Source organism: Eumetopias jubatus, unplaced genomic scaffold, assembly GCF_037043125.1.
Source record: "Eumetopias jubatus isolate StellerSeaLion01/CBP00866 unplaced genomic scaffold, mEumJub1_p1.0 scaffold_14, whole genome shotgun sequence".
Lineage (NCBI taxonomy): Eukaryota > Metazoa > Chordata > Mammalia > Carnivora > Otariidae > Eumetopias > Eumetopias jubatus.
In genome coordinates, this window is record NW_028274820.1 from 75,496,625 (window position 1) to 75,511,378 (window position 14,754).

Sequence of the window (14,754 nt, forward strand, 5' to 3'; positions counted from 1 at the left end):
TTTGCATCTCATAATGGTTCTCTAAAATTACTCGTTCATGGCTTGAGTTCCAAAATTAAACTATGTAGAGTCATGTCCATCTGCACAATGCATCTTTATGTGAAATCAGCTAGAGTTTTTTGTTTTTACTTGATGTAAAAATTCCAGTTAGGAAGATTTGTTTCTAATAGTTTGACTGGTATGGTTCTTTCAGTTTCTTCTTTGTTTCTAATGACAACTAAACTGGTCTCGCCTTGAACGTGTTTTGGCAGATAAGCTTCTCACCATGAAGGCCCCTGCTGTGTTTGCACCTGGCATCCTTGTGCTTCTATTTACCTTGGTGCAGAAGAGCTATGGGGAGTGCAAAGAGGCACTAGTAAAGTCTGAGATGAATGTGAACATGAAGTATCAGCTTCCCAACTTCACTGCAGAAACATCCATCCAGAATGTTGTTTTACACAAGCATCATATTTACCTTGGCGCAGTTAACTATATTTATGTTTTAAATGACAAAGATCTTCAGAAGGTTGCTGAGTACAAGACTGGGCCCGTGCTGGAACACCCAGATTGTTTCCCATGTCAGGACTGCAGCAACAAAGCCAATTTATCAGGTGGCATTTGGGAAGATAACATCAACATGGCTCTACTTATTGACACATACTATGATGACCAACTCATTAGCTGTGGCAGTGTCCACAGAGGAACCTGCCAGCGACATGTCCTTCCACCCAGCAATACTGCTGACATACAGTCGGAAGTTCATTGCATGTACTCCCCACAGGCAGACGAAGAGCCTGGCCAGTGCCCTGACTGTGTGGTGAGTGCCCTGGGAACCAAAGTCCTGATATCTGAAAAGGATCGGTTCATCAACTTCTTCGTGGGCAATACCATAAATTCCTCGTACCATCCAGATCATTCATTGCATTCGATATCAGTGAGAAGGCTAAAGGAAACGCAAGATGGTTTCAAGTTTTTGACAGACCAGTCTTATATTGATGTTCTACCTGAGTTCAGAGATTCCTACCCTATTAAATATGTCCAAGCCTTTGAAAGCAATCATTTTATTTACTTTTTGACAGTCCAACGAGAAACTCTAGATGCTCAGACTTTTCACACAAGAATAATCAGGTTCTGTTCTGTAGACTCTGGATTGCATTCCTACATGGAAATGCCTCTGGAGTGTATTCTCACGGAAAAAAGAAGAAAGAGATCCACCAGGGAGGAAGTATTTAATATTCTCCAAGCTGCATATGTCAGTAAGCCTGGGGCCCACCTTGCTAAGCAAATAGGTGCTAACCTGAATGATGACATTCTCTATGGAGTGTTTGCACAAAGCAAGCCAGATTCTGCTGAACCAATGAATCGCTCTGCTGTCTGTGCATTCCCTATCAAATATGTCAATGAATTCTTCAACAAGATCGTCAACAAAAACAATGTGAGATGTCTTCAACATTTTTATGGACCCAACCACGAACACTGCTTTAATAGGGTAAGTCATATACATTTCCCCCTTATAAATTATGAGGTATAAGTCAGAATAAGTAGCAGTCTAGAAAAAGAACATTAAGGGCTTTTTGGTGCTTGGTAAATGATCTTTATCCAAAGTATTTGTATATTCTTTCCAAGAAACTTTAGATATTGAATCTTCATTTAAATATAAAATCATAGCTGGAGGAAAAGTTAATGTGGTTCTAAAAGAAAAAGTATTTTACAGTTTGGGTTTACATGTTTGTCAACACTTCAGATTATTAAACTTATTTCTCATATAAGCTTAAATAGTTCTGGTCAGATTTACACAAAGCTTAATGTAACAGCAGTTCCTATAAAACACAATTATTGAGATCCCAGTGCAGTCTTTACAGCATTTAGAATGAGAAGCTCAAGTTAATTTGTGGCTTTTGAAGACTTTTTCCTTATGAGGCCCCATTCATTCACTGATAAACAAATCAATCGTTTATATTCTGGGCATTATATAAAGAAAATTAAAAACAAACAAAAAAATCTCTTGGTAATGTTGGTAAATAAATGTTGGTAAATAAAATGTTGGTAAATAAAATATTTTTAAATGAGCTAATACACTTCTCTGAATAACTTAGAAAACTAGAGAGGAAACTTTTGTTCCCAAACCCTTCCTTTGGAACTTGCATGGACTTTCTACTTGAATAGACATGTGTCTACCACCTTCTAGTTAGGTACTTTTTACCTGGTTGGTATTTGATATTTATAAATACAAATATTTTGATCAATACTTGTTTATACCTACATGAGATGGTATTTTCACAGGAGATGTTAGGGACATTCTTTGTTGCTTTTAGATATAGTAAAAGCTACCAGCTATACCCAGAGGATTTATCCTACTAGCCATCAGATCACTTGGTGCTAGAGGAAGAGTACCAAATCAGGAGTACATTGTGGCCTTGGGCTCCCTTGGTTTGGACCCACATTCGAGCATGTGAACCTGGCTATATCTCCTAACATAACAACCACTAGTGGTCATAATTGGATGAACAATGAACAAACCAGATGGTTTGACTTTGGAAAACCACATCTCGCTACTTTAGCAATTTTCAGTCTCAGTAATAAAGGCTGTTATTGTAAGCAGAAGGACATTAAACATATCCTTGATGAAAGAAAGTATATAATTTGCTGAAAGGTACCAAGAACATATGAATTCAGAAACCTTTGGTTCACTTTTGCTGAAATATCTGTGATACTTCCCCAAATGGAAGCTCCAAATAACACTTTTTTAAGATTTTATTTATGTATTTATTTGAGAAAGAGAGAGAGAACTCATGTGAGCAGGGGCAGGGGAAGAGGGAGAGGAAGAGAGAGAATCTCAAGCAGACTCCCCTCTGAGTGCGGAGGCCCACACGAGGCTCAGTCTCATGACCCTGAGATAATGACCTGAGCTTAAATCAAAAGGGTCGGATGCTTAACCAACTGAGCCACCCAGGCACCCCACCAAATAACTTTTTATAAAGCTAGAAAAATACTTCTGAGAAAGTGAATTCATGTTTTAGTGAACTAAAGACATAACTTCTAGGTGCCTGGGTGGCTCAGTTGGTTAAGTGACTGCCTTCGGCTCAGGTCATAATCCCGGAGTCCCGGGATCAAGTCCCGCATCCGGCTCCCTGCTGGGCAGGGAGTCTGCTTCTCCCTCTGACCCTACCCCTTCTTGGGCTCTCTCACTCTCTCTCTCTCTCTCTCTCTCTCTCTCAAATAAATAAATAAATAAATAATCTTAAAAAAAAAAAAAAAGATCTTCCGGGCGCCTGGGTGGCTCAGTTGGTTAAGCGACTGCCTTCGGCTCAGGTCATGATCCTGGAGTCCCGGGATCAAGTCCCGCATCGGGATCCCTGCTCAGCAGGGAGTCTGCTTCTCCCTCTGACCCTCTTCCCTCTCGTACTCTCTATCTCTCATTCTCTCTCTCTCAATAAATAAATAAAATCTTTAAAAAAAAAAAAAGACATAACTTCCCTCCTTCCCCCTCCAAAGTTTAGGAATAAAAAATAATGTACTTGCATAAATCCCAACTAAGACTTATTTCTCCCTGCACTCATACATGTTGCACTGTCATACATGTTGCAAACTCTGTAAGAAGCAACAGAATTCCTTGTGAGGCTGCCCCTTTTCTTCACTAGAAAATACAAAAGAATGAAAGGAAACAAAAGGACTTTCAAAACCTGGAATTAGGGGGAAAATGTAACATTAATAGCATTCCAGAGAAAACACTTTTTTTTATCCAATAATTGCATCAGAAACACGAGTTTAAAAAGATTCTGTTAGGAGTTCCTCCAGGGCTTCTAAAGCACATGACTTTGCTATTTAAATCATGTTCTATTAAAAATTAAAAAGAGACTTTACCTTATGAGGGTATATTGATATCCTATTTCATTATTTTATTTTGTACATTTCCACCCTCTGATGTAAAAGTACTTATCAATTCTAGAAATTGTCAAATACATTTGAACTTTTCTACCCCTTTCACTCTTTTAGTGTTCCAAGGAAAACAAAAAGTCAGGCAGAATTATCCAGTGAAATTCAGGTCAGTTTTATCACCCAGGAAAAAATGCCCAAAATGCACCAACTGCACCTGAAGTCATTATCATTCCCATCGCAAAAATTCCTGTGGAAAACAAGATGGAGCTTGCCAACATAGTCTTCTTACAAGGGAAGCCAACTTTTGCACTGGCCAAATTCCATAAAGACAAATACCTTCAAACCTCTTCTACTTATTTGCCTGTTTATCTTCTCTGGTTACTAAAGATCAAAATTCTTCTGAGAATGAGACTACCCACATTCTCAGTTTTCATATACCAGTCCACAAAAAGACCTCACATTGTTCCAGTCATCAGCATACAATCATTTCCTAGCTTCATCTTGAAATGAAGGCACCGAGAGAGCCATTACTCACACAAAACAGAATGATTTACAAAATCAAACCTGTTTAGAAAGACTAAGCAATAAGACGACTCCATTTTGTCTTGGCAACTTTACTTGGCAAGATATCAGGTGACACTTTTAACAATTTCTTGGAACTGAGCTTTTGTTTTGGCATAAAGTTTGGTGAATAAACACATATATTGTAGTTTTGTTATTAATATCTCTAATCCATCAGATCTTTATGGAGAGACTGTTGTGTGCTCTGTAGAGAAAGAAAGCTACAGCAGTAACTTTCTGCTGAGGCTTCTGCCTGGCCCCAGTGTGTAAACAAAGCCATGGCAGGGGTTTTCTGGCCCTGTCTGAGCTTCTGCCATGTACAAAGAGGGTTTCTGTCACAGGATCAGACAGAGAGAGTACCAAGAAAGAGCGTCTTTTAAATTCTAGGGGTCAAGCCAGTATGTAGGCCTGATTTGCTTATTTCAGATCACATATTTGGTTGCGTTTCCCACTCTCACATTTTATGAAACACGTCTATGCAGACTCTTCATATACTGCTTCTTATATTGATGACATTAAATGATCTCTTTTGAGTCATTTGATAGTTTCCAGAGCACATCTTCTTCATATCTAAGTTACTTGTGTTTCAGAACTCTTTGATTCTGCTTTTGATGTTGTTTCTGGAAAATTATCCTAAGCCGCAATACCCATTCGTGTAATATTAGAGTTGATTGTATCAGTTCAATAAAAATAAAATCTTGATCTTCACAATATAACCATTTTCTGTGTTGCTTTTGAAAGTGATTCCTAAAGGATATGTTTACAGTGATTTCTAACACTTAGAATTATGAGATTACATACCCACAAATAATTACTAAATCTTTAGTCTTAAATATCTTTACCACCTTTTTTTACTCATTCATCATTTGACTTCTGTAAACATCCTAAACTGGTATTTGATTAAAGTTGTTTTAGTCTAATGCATATTCCCTAAACAGCACATTACTATTCAAAATAAAATAGTTGAGAAACTATCCCATAATATGGAGACTTTGTAAATCCCCAAATTTGGGAAGAAAAATATCCCTCACTTTCTCTTTGGAGATATACAGTTTTAAAATTCAGTTCATTTTAAGCACATTGATGGGACTCTCCAACAGTATCATACATATAAGGTATTTACTAACATGACAATTACTCTAGGAAAAAAATAGAATCAGTACACCTTCACCCAATTTCCTACAAATGAGATCAATATTGACTAAAAAACTTTTTAATCCCTAAACTGTAAAGGTCCTATACCCTAAATTATACTTACTAAGAGAAGTGGATTAATACATTTTGGAGAGATTTTCAATCAGAGTTGAAATTTGGAAAAGGGTTCTTGAAATATCTCTCATCTAACCAGAAAATACAATTAATACATTACACTTTTTCTTGCAATTCCAATATCAAAGTTTTGCTCTATATGTAAGCATTTGAAAGAATTTAAAAAAAAAGTAGAGTTGTAGTAAAAAAATATTTTCACCAACATCTTAATGACAAATGATTGATCAGTTGAAGGGGAGAAACATGCAGTTTGGTGCCAGGCGCACCTAGATGCAAGTTGCAGCTCATTACATACCAGCTGTGTGATTTCTGCTGCATGACTTGACTCCTTTAGAGCCTCAGTCTCCTCATTTGTAACACGCACAGAACAAAACCTACTTCATAGGGTTTTGTAAAATTTGGGGATAATATATATAAAGTTCCTAGCACAATAAGATGATCATAAATTTAGCTCTTTGGGAGACAGCATGGCCTAAAGGAACAAGACTGAAGTCAAAGAGATCTGGGTTCAGATGTATACACATTTTATACCTGTCTGGTCACAAGAGCATTATTTAAACTTTCTGAATGCATTTTCCCTCCATGCAGGGCCATTGGGAGAACAAGTGCAATAATGTTTACAAAAGAACCTAACTTAATCCTTGGCACATAATAAACAGCAACTATTATTGTAAGGAATACTTATGTGAAGAAAGACAAATTTAAATTATTCAATTTTCTGGAAGGGGCACACTCTGATTCTACTGCTTATGAAGGTCTTTCACTTACCTCCCTACCTCTTATGAGTGACCCACCTCCATAATACTTCATTTGTGTAAATCCTTCTTAAAACTTAATAGTTCAAAAAATAAAAAATAAAAGAGAGAGAGAGAGGTGGGGAGTGATGGTGGTTTGGGCTGGAGAGAAAGATAATTGAAACAGAATTGTACCCTAGTCAAGCCAGAAGGTATAAGGTGTTCTTTCCCCAACCTTCATTCTAACTACCCATAACATTGTAAGATATTGTGCCTCTGTAACTTAAATTATACTGTGCATTCAAGAAATTACAGATAATGCAGTTTTAGAAAAAGTCAACCTCACAGGTTGTTTGTACCAAGCTTCCTTGTTTTTAGATATCATTTATACTCAAATTCAAAGAGTAGCCAACCACTTCCCAAAATAAAGGAAACTTAAAGTAGTAATTTTCCATCTCCGTTTCAAGGAGTGCCAAAGTTAAAGGGTCACCACTCAGAGCCATCAGAGGAAAAAAGCAAAATGATTAGAACAATTCTGAATGAAAACAAAATCAAAACAAGATGCAAACAAGGAATAATAGGAATAGGCAGAAAAATAAACACACAGTGATGTTTCTTTATTACTATTATAAAGATGATAGATGAGTAAAATTGGGTTACATTTAAGTTGTAATGGAAGAAAATAATTGCAGCCTTCCATCAGGAAACCACAAGGACCATTATTGATCTGTCATCCTCAGGGCATGTCTCGTAATATTTAATAATATAAACAAAGATTTATAACTCTTTATAGGCCATATATCTCTAATCTCCCACACACCGCACCATTTGAACAGGGAATGTGGAGTCAGTGTTACAAATAACATCCATGTAATTATACTGGTTTGGCATGTCTTATTTAAACAATCTAGCACTCTCAAGAGAGTATTTTTGTATTAGGGATGAAAAATGTGAAGTCTGACTTCAGGGTTTTTTTACTTCCCATGCTCCGAAACAAGAGAATGTTATCCTATAGGAAAAATGTTATTGAGGATTCTTCATTCTAAACACTAGATACCTTGGCCTTATGCCAAATATAATAGCTACCAAAGCAAAATCTTACAAGAAAAAAACCCTCGAGGTATAAGGATTCAATATACTTTTTTAAAAAAAATCTAAGTAGAAATTTGTTAATTTGACACTTGATCCCTCCCTTGCTGTAAACTCTTCTTTATTCTCACCCAGGCGCAGGGAGTCTCTGACCCCTAACTTACTTATTTGAATTACATGCTACCGACCCATGAAAATTAGCATACTGCATTATTTTATTAAAAAGAATTTAAGGTTTATCACCCAGCCACCCCATCCCTCCCACCCCCCACCACTCCAGCAACCCTCAGTTTGTTTCCTGAGATTAAGAATTCCTCATATCAATGGAGCACTGGGTGTTGTTATACGCAAACAGTGAATCATGGAACACTACATCAAAAACTAATGATGTCATGTATGGTGATTAACATAACATAATAAATAATAAATAAATAAGAATTTAAAATTATTTTCTTTCCAGAATTTTGTAACGCCTTCTGAGATAGCTGGGCACACCCAGAGGGTATTGAAAATGTGTTACAAAATGAGCCACTAGTGTCTTTTACTCTGTCTTCCTCCTGCTAACCTTTAAACCATTTGGTAGCTTATTCACAGGTCCACCCAGGAAAGAATTAAAGGCATGACATTTTTGTAAGCTAACAGCAAAGAAATACAGTTAATGCTAAAACTGTCACCAAAAATATAGGTAGGCTTTACCTGTGGATTACACTGATTCATGATGTGATGAATGCATTTTAAATTAATTCTTCATTCTTCTTAATGTCTTTTGAAGCAAGTGGTATGATCTGTATTTTATTTTAAGTAGTTGGTTTCTTTTTTTATTTTTTATTGTTATGTTAATCACCATACATTACATCATTAGTTTTTGATGTAGTGTTCCATGATTCATTGTTTGTGTATAACACCCAGTGCTCCATGCAGAACGTGCCCTCTTTAATACCCATCACCAGGCTAACCCATCTTCCCACCTCCCTCCCCTCTAGAACCCTCAGTTTGTTTCTCAGAGTCCATAGTCTCTCATGGTTCGTCTCCCCCTCCGATTTCCCCCCCTTCATTCTTCTCCTCCTGCTATCTCCTTTTTTTTTTTTAACATGTATTATTTGTTTCAGAGGTACAGATCTGTGATTCAACAGTCTTCCACAATTCACAGCGCTCACCATAGCACATACTCTCCCCAATGTCCATCACCCAGCCACCCCATCCCTCCCACCCCTCACCACTCCAGCAACCCTCGGTTTGTTTCCTGAGATTAAGAATTCCTCATTTAAGTAGTTGGTTTCTACATGGAGATTCACTTGGTAAAATTAATGTAGCAAACAATAAGGAGTTCGTGCAAAAAAAAATGTTTTTAAGTTGGTTTTTGAAAAGCTGGTGTTAACAGAACTTTGAAGACAGCTCTAACACATGATATTTTCATTGTCATACTACTACATGATTAGAAACAAATGAAAGCACATGGGATCCTGCATTTTGATAAGACTATTAACCTCCTTGAGTAGTAATGGATTTTTTTATTCAGAATAATGTATCAGGTTTTGGGTGTTACACCCTTACTTCAGACTTCTGTCTTATCAATGGTTATCCCATCCTGCATTCTTATCTCCTCTAATAAGAAAAAGGAGGATCTGTTAGAATTTGGATAGAATACCCACGAGGAATTTCTGCTGTTGCTTATTCATGGATTGGCACAAATACCGAGTCAGTGGGCACACGGAGTCCAGAATGACTCAGTACCCAGATATGTGCTGTAAGTCACATCTCCAGCCGCCAAGGGAGGGCTGTAAAAGGGCTCATTTATCGGGAATGAAACCAAGGGCTCAGCTACTCTTGAAGTTATTAAAACTCCCTTGGTGTTTTGTTGTTGCTGTTGTTTGTTTTGTTTTGTTTTGTTTTTAATAATAGTGAATGTGGTAAGTGATTCTAAGATCCTGGATACATTCCAGTCTGCTTATTATGTATTTTTTCTAACTAAAATGTTCCGTGCTGGTTCATTTGCATATGAATTACTTGCTGAGCAGTCAACACTGCTCAACACTTCCTATCTTAAAGCCTTGGGGAAGAGGTTTACTGCACTTCACCCTAGACCTAGGCTAACTTAGAGCAGGTGAAGTGTGTCTGCCTTCTGTATTTCAAAAATATTCTCTAGTTTTTCAACAAGAAGACATAAAAATGTCTTATAAATGCATGCTGATATAAAATAAAGGCTATTTTCACCATTCTTCATGCTCACAAAAAGGGGAAATGCCTTAACTATAAAACAAAAAATAAAAATTGTGGATTCAGACTGCAGTCTGACCTCAGTTGTCTTATTTGGGTAAATCACCAAAATGTTCATCAATCAGAGGACATTAAAATGGTAGGTGACATTTCAAATCATGCTCTAGGTAAAAGGGGTGAATTAAGGTCAGTTTTGATCTGTAAAGCACTCTTTTCTAAAGCTGATTTTATGAAAATTAAGTTTGCTGAGTTGTCATCTCAAAATATATGGATTATTCATGATTTGCTAGAATTTATGACCATATACCAGAAAAGTGTAAATTTGTATGATATTAAATTTTCTAATGACATTTTAAATTTAAAATCTGATTAACACTTGCATCTAGCAGCCACTCTACTAACTGAACTATAGGTGAGGTGGTGCTCAGCAAATGGGACAAATGCAAAGATTAAATTGGTCTGTGAGCTGAGTGAATCAATAGTATTTAGTGCTAATGCACTAAGCAGATACAAGCACTAATGCAGTGGTAGTCAATAGCAAAAACGAATATCCTAAAAATTATCTTGACAATAAAACGTGCAATATTTTCCATTTATTTTAAGCTAATTACATTACACGCTTGTTCTTTCATCTTATTAGTTTAAGCCAAGTTCTGGAAGCCTAATCATTTTATTTAGTGCATAAAATGACCAAAAAGTTGTGATCATTGTTTTCAGCAAAAGACAGAGGAAAGGATTTATTCATACAACCAAGATTCAACAAGAAATTCCATAGATTTCTTGGCTAGGAGTGCCTAACCTTTCAGGTATTACAGTGGTGAATGACATAGGCATGGTTTTTGTTTTTATGAAGCAAACACACTAGGGGAAGAGATGACAATAAAAACTCAGTCACACCAATAAAGACATCATAATAGTTTATGAAATATAGTATAAGGGAAAGGAACATCTGTGAATGCAAATAAGGAGGAATATGTTAATTTGATAGCATAGTCACAAAAGGCCACCCCGAGGAGATGACAGCTAACTTTTACATAAGGCTAAAAGTTAACTTTTACATAAAGCCCAAAATTTTAGAAAAAGCCATGTCCATATGTACATGGCCAACTACATAGCCAGTATTTAATAAACTAATAGTTATTACCTGTTTAATAAACTTTAGGACTTAACTACATGGTGCTGCATTTAGCCAGCTTTTTTAAAGTGGATTCTGGACATGAGTGCATATTATTTTACACTTAGAAAAACATATCACAAGAGGTAGAACTGTCCTGGAGATTTCAATTTTTTTAACAGTATGTTTTTTAAAAAGTTGTTTACGTATTCAAAGTTTGCCTTTTCTTTGATTTCTAAGTGAATTAAGTTACTTTTCATTAAGTAATTCTCAGTATGAGGAAGATAATGTGTAGATTTCTAGAAGCTAAGCACATAATGTAGGTAGCACTTACTGCCTCTCCTAGCCTATCACTATAATCAGCTTTTACACAGAGATGTCTTGTATCTGTCCAAGTTGTTTCTTTCTTATCCCCCTCACCTTTCTCCTGTGGCCAACACTAGGAACCTATGCATCAGAAGAACCTGCATTTCCTGGGGATGGAAGGGATTGTCCTGTTACCAGTAAGTCCTGTGACAAAGTGAATCATAATTCCAGGAACACACAAAATAAGCTCCTTTGAAACTATCAAAATTATAAAAGTTGATGGAATTCAAGGGAATGTGATGCTGAGGTGGGCCCAAATCATATTCTCTTTCTGCATCTATATACCGTCCTCTGCACAGCTGTCTTCATTTTAGACTATTTCCTTCTCATGTGAATCATGTGGCCTAGAGGGCTAAGGGAGAGGCAAGTGCTCCCGGGACTCACGAGGATGTCATGGGTGCCTACTGAAGAAAGAAGGTACAGGGGCATGCCCTCTAGTTAATGCTGCCTTTATGTTGTTCTAATGCATCCCTAGCTGCAGATATTTTGCCTTTCTCTTTCATTTTAATCATGTTCATTTATATATACTTAATCATGCAAACATCTAAATAAGTTTAAAGTCTTAGCGGGCAGGCAGTTTGTCCTGCTTCTTTGTACCGAAGTGTATGCCTTGCAGACCACAGATAATAGGGTTGATTTTATTTGACAAAAAATGTTGTCCTCCAAAAGAAACCTCTATATTTACATAGTAAATAGAGACCATCTAAATTGCTGCAGTGTTTGGATAAAGGCCCTTGATAAAATCTACAAGTGTATTTTTATGAGTGGGTCGTAAAAGGCACTGTTTTTGCCATCCCCACAAACCATGAAGATTTGAAATGCAAGTGCACAAAGTACATGTGAGGAATTGAAAGAAATACTCACCTTTTTCTTGCTCACTTTGTTCACTTTTGTTTGGTCAAAAAAGAAGTGGAGTCTACCATGGGAAAAGATGAGGGAATAGGAGGCATTTAATCCTCAGGGCTCGTTCCTGTGCCTGCAAGTCAGAGAGGTCATTCGCTTGCCCCTTCCTGAAGGCTATAATTATAGCAAAGGACTATTTATTTCCAGTAAAGTAACCAGAATCCTAAATGTAAGAGATTGTTTATAAGAGTACAGTGTGTGTCTGGGGTTGGAGGCGTGGGGAGGTTATACAAAACCTTAGGAAAGATAATAGGAAGGTGAGATTATTTTTCTTCATATATCCACAATATGAGAAGGTCCAAGACTGTGAAAATGTTTGGAAGTGCAGTAACAGGCGAATCTAAGGTCAAATTAGGTGATCCTGGTACTTAAGGAACTGAATTAAATAAATAAATATGAGGAATTTATAATAGAATATATCTGATGATTCATTATTATATATCTGATAATTCATTAATGTAAACTTATTTGTGGCTCCAATATCATGGTAAACAAGAACCAGTAAATGTATTAGTAAGAGTAATTGAGAAATATCTCTAATTTGAAAATACCAACTATGTTGGGTTTATCTAGAGCTGATACGGAAAAAAATGGGCAGTGTTCCTTATTCTCAACTAAACACTCTGATTTTTGAAGGGTCATAACAAAGGTATTGATTCCAAATAGAATTGGGCAGAAAAAACACAAGATCAATTCTGTTACTGGCCCAATATTAAGAATAGTAGTCAGAAGGGGAGCCTGGGTGGCTCAGTTGGTTAAGCCTCTGCCTTCGGCTCAGGTCATGATCCCAGGGTCCTGGGATCGAGCCCTGCATCCAGCTCCCTGCTCAGTGGGGAGCCTGCTTCTCCCTCTCCCTCTATCTACTGCTCTGCCTACTTGCGCTCTGTCAAATAAATAAATAAATAAATAAAAGAATAGTAGTCAGTATTTGCAAAATAATGAATAATATGTAAGCAGTTGTTTAACAATAGTATTAACATTGTAAGGTCAGGTTTTCGACATGTGCAGAGAAGACTAAAATATGTGCCTGCTTGAAAATATATATATATTATGGTAAGTTGTGATGATGTTTCTATCTAGATACTTTTTTAGAATCAAATGCTAAGAAAACATAAGCACTAATTTCAGATTTTTAGGCAAACAATACTTTTTGTGATTCTGAGTATGTGGCATGGTGGCACTATTGAAAATTTGAAATTCACCATTTGTGGCACAGTTACAGATCACAAAAAAATAAACACCAGGACTTTGCCACACCTAATAAGAAAGCTCTTTTTAAAAAAAAATAAATCCGTATTTTTCAGAATCCAGGGTAGTTATGGTATAAACTATATGATATTGAGTATCTTATGACCCTCATGATAACAATCCAATTGAATGGAGACAAACTCATAAAAAAAGAGGGATTATGAAATATTTGAAAAGTAAACATCTAAATTTTCATAAGTAAATATTAATTCAGCATTTCTGTGAGCTTTAAATAGTAAAGCTTTTTCTACATTCTCTAGGCCCTTAGAACCAGCTGTTATAACTCCCACTGCTTTATTTAATACTCTATATGCTGGGAATTCACAAACCAGCTAAGAAATAGTCAAATTTTATATTTTCACTGTAGAAATATAATAAAATCTCTGTTCCAGTGAATGGTTGGACAATTACTTTAATAATGATATCATTGCTTCATTTTCTATTTCTTGCTGCTAGCAAGGCTTTTATTTTATACTCTGAACTCTGGCTAAATTACAAGTTAAACTGAACTATTGTTTGTTTAATGCTCTATTTCCTTCTAACCTTATTTTCATCTATCAACCTCAGCCCAGTTCCCTAGTGGCTCAGGAAACCCTCAACTGGGATTAAATAATAGTTTACACAACCTCTCTCATTCATTAACCCAAGTTGACATTCTCATTCTGTGTACCAGCCTTATTTAAGACTTTCTAAGCACCTTCTCTAGCTGCTGGTTTGGGTGCAACTAACAACACCTATTTAATCAAGGAAGTTTGTATTTCCAAAGAATCTTTCCGCCTATTTCAGCCTTTTCCATTAGCACAATCTAATTCAGACCGCTTCTTCTATTCCTTCTTCAGAATAAAACCTAGTCTCATTTATCGTAAATATGAAGCTTCAAAATCTTTGCTGCTTCTCTCCTTCTTCAGATACACAAAGGAGAAACAGAAAATTGTATGTTATCATTCCAGATAGATTTTCTTTTATTAGTACGTTGAAAATGATGCCAGTAAGATGAAGTAAATCTCCCTGGCTCCATCCTCATCCCCAGCCAATCTATTTGTCTCCAGACTGCGGCTGGAATAAGTAATCTTTTTTGAAAGCAAACCCATTTATGTTATTGTGTTCCTTAAAATAATTTGAGTGCTCCCCAATGGTTTGAGAGTAAAATCCACACTCTTTAGTATGTATTCAAGAAGTTTCCTACCTTGGCCTTGGCTATTCCCTGGTCTTCAAACCCACCAGTGTGCTGGCAAATGTCTAATTCTCAGAGAAGGGGGAGTAGGAGCCCCTGATCTGTAGTGCTTGCCAATTTCCGTGGTGTAAACACCCCCACCAAGCCAATTTCAAGCTACCAAGTTAGTCACTGAACAAGAATTAGGGAGAAATAGTCACAGTTGGCTCTGTAAGCAGTAC

At 36.6% G+C, this 14,754-nt stretch overlaps 1 protein-coding gene across 1 annotated transcript in view; it reads left to right on the forward strand.

Annotated features, from left to right (window-relative positions):
• Positions 1 to 262: 262 nt before the first annotated feature.
• The window catches only part of MET (MET proto-oncogene, receptor tyrosine kinase), an 84,162-nt gene continuing 69,670 nt past the window's right edge, over positions 263 to 14,754 (forward strand). The window contains exon 1 of the mRNA XM_028104916.2: positions 263 to 1,468. Coding sequence (XP_027960717.1) covers positions 266 to 1,468 — 1,203 coding nt within the window. The 5' untranslated portion in view covers positions 263 to 265. The remainder of the gene's footprint in view (positions 1,469 to 14,754) is intronic.